Source organism: Medicago sativa, chromosome 5, assembly GCF_051527215.1.
Source record: "Medicago sativa cultivar Bolivia chromosome 5, Bolivia_mono, whole genome shotgun sequence".
NCBI classification, from domain to species: Eukaryota; Viridiplantae; Streptophyta; class Magnoliopsida; order Fabales; family Fabaceae; genus Medicago; species Medicago sativa.
The window spans coordinates 7926738-7932792 of record NC_140753.1 but is presented as its reverse complement, the minus strand read 5'-3'; the positions used below and the strand labels follow the sequence as shown (position 1 = coordinate 7932792).

Sequence of the window (6055 nt, the reverse complement as noted above, 5' to 3'; positions counted from 1 at the left end):
GGAAGAGCAAAACAGAGCATCTAGATCTTACAGCCGAAAGAAGTTTCCTCTTTTCTCTCTCTCCATTATTTCCCGCTGAGGAATTCACGGAAGAACTAAATTCATCCAAATTCAGACATGAATTTTGCAAAACAATTCATCAAAATTCACCATGAAACCTCATAATTCAAGCTTCAACATCACCATCATAATCTTCATCATCTTCTTCTTCTTCTCATCACTATCTGTTAACACTGCAAAACGTTTCAATGAATCCGATCATCATCACACAAGAAGAATTCTCCATCAACCATTATTCCCAGCGAGTACAGCACCACCACCATCACCCTCCACCGTCACACCACCACCACCACCACAACCTTCCTCCGACAACATTCCATTCTTCCATGAATATCCAGACGCACCACCGTCGAATCAGAATCAAGCTGCACCGTTAACTTCTAACGCTACAACAGCGAATCCAACGGCAACACAACCAGCAAAAGGAACAAAAAAAGTAGCTATAGCAATCTCCGTTGGAATCGTAACGTTAGGAATGTTGTCGGCGTTAGCTTTCTTTTTATACAAACACAGAGCAAAAAACGCTGCGGATACACAGAAGCTAGTGAGTACTTCCACACAGAGGAACAATTCTCTTCAAGATTCATCAAATTCATCTGCTCCGGTAGTAGCTTCGAATTTTCTCTACATTGGAACTGTGGAACCTTCGAGAAGGTCAACGACGGTCAACGATCAGAATCAACCGGAGAAGCCTAACCGTTCACCGTATCATAAACTGAATTCCGTTAAGCGATCCGATCGGTATCGACCGAGTCCGGAGTTACAGCCAATGCCGCCGTTAAGTAAACCTCCAAACGGAAACATTCCACCGGCGATGTCGTCGGAAGAAGATTCCGACGAAGAAAGTAACGAAACGGCGTTTCATTCGCCGCAGAATTCTTCGGTAAGTCAGGAAGATGGATTTTACACGCCGTATTCAGTTTCACGGCAGAGTTCTCTCAGTAACGGTAGTCCGGCGAAGAAAGAAAGTAATTCGACGGTTACACCGCTTCCGAAATCGAAAAGAACTTCGCCGAAATCGAAATCTGCTCTTTCTGCTTCTTCTCCTGATATTCGACACGTCATCATTCCTTCTATCAAGCAAACTCCTCCACCGCCACGTCAGCTATCGGAGAAACAGTTAACCTCCTCCGATGGAGTAGGACATTCAAGAAAACCGAAATTCTCAGCACCACCGCCACCTCCGAATTTGGCGCATCTTCAATCAACAACTAATACATTTTCACACGTGTCTAAAACTTCACATAATCATCATCCTCCTACTCCACCACCACCACCACCACCTCCACCGCCACCTCCAATGACACGAAAATCAGTGTCGCCGACACCGGTGGTTTCGAATTCTTCTGCATCTATAAGGAGGTTAAGTGAAGGAGGTGGTTCTGTTGGTAGTGTAAGAAAAGGTTCAGAATCAGTTTCAGATCATGTTGATGAGAGTTTGAATTTGAGATCTTCTTCTTCCGAGAGGCTTGTTGAAGAAGCTAATGAAACGGAAGGTGGAAAACCGAAGTTGAAAGCATTGCATTGGGACAAAGTTCGTGCAACTTCTGATCGTGCTACTGTGTGGGACCAAATAAAATCAAGCTCGTTTCAGTGAGTATAAATTGAATATTTAATTCTCTATATATCTATCATTTTTGGGATTGTAGTTGCAGTAGTTGAAGTACAATCGTGAATTAATATTACTCATGTGTTATTTTTTGTTTTTAATAGATTAAATGAAGATATGATGGAGTCTTTGTTTGGTTGCAACAATGGAACAAATTCAGCTCCAAAACCAAAAGAACAAGGTGTTAGAAAATCAGTTCTTCCTTCTGTTGATCATGAGAACAAGGTGTTAGATCCTAAGAAGTCACAAAATATAGCTATACTGTTAAGGGCACTGAATGTGACAAGAGATGAAGTTTCTGAAGCTCTTTTGGATGGTAAGTTGTTACTTCATTCTTTTCCCTTTTTGGAGTTTATACTTGCTTGCATGATAGATAACCAAACTTTCAAATCACATTTTCTAATTTTGGTAAAACATACAAATTGGGGTGTCTATGGTGTATTCATTTACATTTTACACATGCATAGATTTTATTGTGTTAACCAAAGGACCTTAGTAATATGAAGTTCGACTCAAAAGTAAGTAAAGTCTGACAAACAATTGTTTCACTTTGGCACTTATGCATATGTTTAACTTATGAAATAATTAATAATCAATTCAGTTCATTTTTTTTTTTTTAGGGAAATAAATTCAGTTCATGTATATGATATAGAAAAAGTTGTGTAGGAAGGGCATTAGGTATTAGTCATAGAGAAGCATGGCTCAACAATTTAAAAACAAAAAGTCTTCATCACTACATGTGTGATGATTCAGTATGGAAATGTCTAAATCAGCATCATGTCACGTGCATCATTATGTTATTTTAAGAGAGGTGCAAATTTAGGTATTCTTGTACTGGAAATTTCAAATTGTGGTAAAAACCAAATCCAAGTCCACCTCATACAATGTACTTGAGAACAAAGAATAAAACAAGGACATCTTAACTAATGAACATCTTTAACTTACAAGCTATTTTTGTCTTCTTTAACCGAAGAATTTTTGTCATTAAACTAGATACTGCAGTTGCCACCAAAATTAACTAACTTATGTTCCTTAACAACTTAGGTTTGGCTTTTTGCTCTAAGGGTTTTGCTTTCTCTAAAAGCAAAAGCAATAGCAACCTAGTTTAGTGAGAGCCGTGATCACAGATGATATATCCAAATCATCATCTATGCATTCTCCATGTTCTAATCCAAAAGATGGACTATTTTATCATTTCTCTCACTACACAATATTTCATTTTTATCTTTTTCTTTACTCAAATTATAGAAGTACTAATCTCTAATTCCTTGTTTCTTATATCAGCTGAGGGGTAGTAAAACTCTGTCCTAACTTCCCTTACAGTCTACTGGTTGTTGGCCATTATTCCCAAAAAAATTTTTTTTTTTTTTGGTTACAATTCCCAAATTTTTTAAAAGTAAATAAACTTTAAATTGTGTGGATGTCTAAATATATGGTAACTTTGATGCATATTTGTTATCTGTTCATTCAAATCCTTAACAGATAAATCACGTTACTTGTGTGCCTCCACCTCAAATGACAGTTAATTGTAAGGCAGTAATATCTAAAAGTGCTTCATCTATGTTAAAGTTTTCAATCACATCCAAGTCTAACTGACATGGAGAAGTATTTGTTCATCAATTGTATGCTTGAAATCACTAAACATTAAACACACTGTATTTCCAAAATATGTGAAATATCAGAAGATAGTTATTTACAGAAAATGATGTCCTTGAACCAATCGCTTATTTGCATCCTATGTTTTCATTTTGCCAATATGTTAATTCATGGGGGTGGTTTTATTTTTTAATGAAACAGGGAGTCCTGAAGGTCTGGGTGCTGAGCTATTGGAAACCCTAGTAAAGATGGCTCCAACTAAAGAGGAAGAGATAAAATTGAAAAACTATGACGGCGACCTTTCGAAACTTGGACCTGCAGAAAGATTTCTTAAAGCAGTGCTTGATATCCCTTTTGCATTCAAAAGAGTTGAAGCTATGCTATACAGGGCCAACTTCGATTCAGAAATCAACTACCTCAAGAAGTCTTTCCAAACCCTTGAGGTATGGCTATCTTTCAACTCCTTGTTATCTTTGATCTCTTGATGTCTTCTAACAAACTAACCTATGAGTTGTTAATATCTATCTGCCAGGCAGCAAGTGAGGAATTAAGGAATAGCCGGTTATTCTTCAAACTCCTGGAAGCTGTTCTCAGAACAGGAAATAGAATGAATGTTGGTACTAATCGAGGTGACGCTAAAGCTTTCAAACTCGACACACTCCTGAAACTCGTAGATATAAAGGGAACAGATGGAAAGACCACATTGCTACACTTTGTGGTCCAAGAGATCATTAGGTCTGAAGGTGCAGAAACTGCATCTGCAAACGGAAGTATACCCAACCAAATGGACTCCAAATTTAACGAGGAAGAGTTTAAGAAGAACGGATTGCATGTTGTGGCTGGTCTCAGTAAAGACCTTGGTAATGTCAAAAAAGCAGCAGGAATGGACTCAGATGTCTTAAGCAGCTACGTTACAAAGCTTGAAACGGGGCTTCAAAAAGTGCGATCAGTTTTGCAATATGAGAAACCAGATATGAGAGGCAATTTCTTCAACTCCACAAAGCTCTTTTTGAAATACGCAGAAGAAGAAATTGTGAGGATTAAGGTTCATGAGAGAGAGGCTTTATTCCTTGTGAAAGAAGTTACTGAATACTTTCATGGGAATGCTGCAAAGGAAGAAGCGCACCCTTTAAGAATTTTCATGATTGTGAGAGATTTTCTAAACATTTTGGATTTGGTTTGCAAAGAAGTTGGAAGGATGCATGATAGAATTGTTGGTGGTGCTTCAAGATCATTCAGAATAGCTTCAAATGCACCATTGCCTGTTCTTAACAGGTACAATGGGAGACAAGATAGAAGCTCAGATGAGGAAAGCTCATCCCCTTAGTATTGTGAATACAAAAAAGAAACATAGCCTCTCAAAATAACAGTGAAAGTAAATGATGCTTTTGCAAATTTGAACTCTCATTGGGTTTCATCCCATTTCACTAGTAGCAAAAGTGAAGGACAACCTTCATTGAGATCAAACAGCAAAAACATTAAATGCATGTTCGTGGTGGGGAAGAGAAAGTGAACATACAGTTGAACACTTTCCTGGTTCACTCAAATGGGCTACAAAGATTCATGTCAATGCCATTGTCCTCATTCAAATGGGAGGTATATAGAAGATGCATCATTTTGTTTCTTCCACTAAAATACGTATGCTATAGTCAAAATAGGCTCTATTAGATCAGAGACATAGTTCCACACATTTTAATGATGTGAATGTTTTGGTTTACGTAAGAGGCTCTATATGTAATTTTTTAAAGTCAAATATTGATAATAAATAGCTGTTTTGCAGCAATTTCTTTATCTGTACCTACATTTTAATGTTTATACCAGTACATTAGAATCATTGAAAATAATATTGATACATTATATTTCGCATTTAATTTTCTTTTTATCTTTTTTTTTTTTTTGGAAGCAAAGAGAACATTTCAATCAACAAAATAAATCCACAAGCATAAGTTGTGTATGCATGAGAAGTTACAAATAGTCCATCCCCTATTCTTCTGGATGTACATTGTACACCTAAAATACATCTAAACAGGAAATAAACTTATGAAAAAACACCAAATAATATATCAATTAAAGATCCCAAGAGTCAAAAACAGTATTGCTCCAAAATTGTTCCCCTATGGTAAGAATTTTGTAGCAAGTTTTCAACTACAAAAGCAAGGACCTTAAGAAAATTGTTATGATATGGCTTCCCCTTTTGGGGTAATCTACTTACCCTTTTGGATCAAACACACCATCCAATTTTCAATTACTCCTAGAACTTACCACAGTAATTATTACTATGATAGACTAAATGTCAGCTACATAACCCTTACCAAAGAATTATTACCATATTAAATGTTAATTCAAACATGTGATACATTCCTTGTTCCTGTATGCTGCGAACAAACCGCCCCCTTCCTATTCCCAAGTACTGGACCAGCTTTCAACCTTTAATTCCACCCTCAATAATTGTATCAACAAGACTATCAATTCCTTGTACTGCTGATCCAAGGAAAACAACAAAAAGGGTTTCAAAAGTAAACATTACAAAGGAAAAGTAAAGGTACTTGTGTTGAATAAAGAAAGTCATTGATGCTTTAGTAGAGAACTAGCTGTAAATCACCACTGAGTTGCCTTGCTAGTCGCTCCTTTTTATCTTTTCTGAGTTGCTCCTTTATAAAGAAAATCAAATTCGTCACCACTGGACCCAACTGTCATTCATATTGATATATCCTTTGCTCTTTTAATCATTAATTAGTTATACAGTTATATACAATATTACTGAAGAAAGGCTCTTAAGATGAGGAACAG

The 6055-nt window shown here is 36.8% G+C and overlaps 1 protein-coding gene across 1 annotated transcript; it reads left to right on the top strand.

The window, feature by feature from the left end:
- LOC146919666 (formin-like protein 6) lies at positions 1–5136 on the top strand. The gene is made up of 4 exons (XM_085713096.1): positions 1–1653; positions 1774–1985; positions 3467–3708; positions 3798–5136. The coding sequence occupies exons 1-4, from the start codon at positions 152–154 to the stop codon at positions 4590–4592; spliced, it is 2751 nt and encodes a 916-aa protein (XP_085569222.1). The 5' UTR covers positions 1–151; the 3' UTR covers positions 4593–5136.
- Positions 5137–6055: the final 919 nt, after the last annotated feature.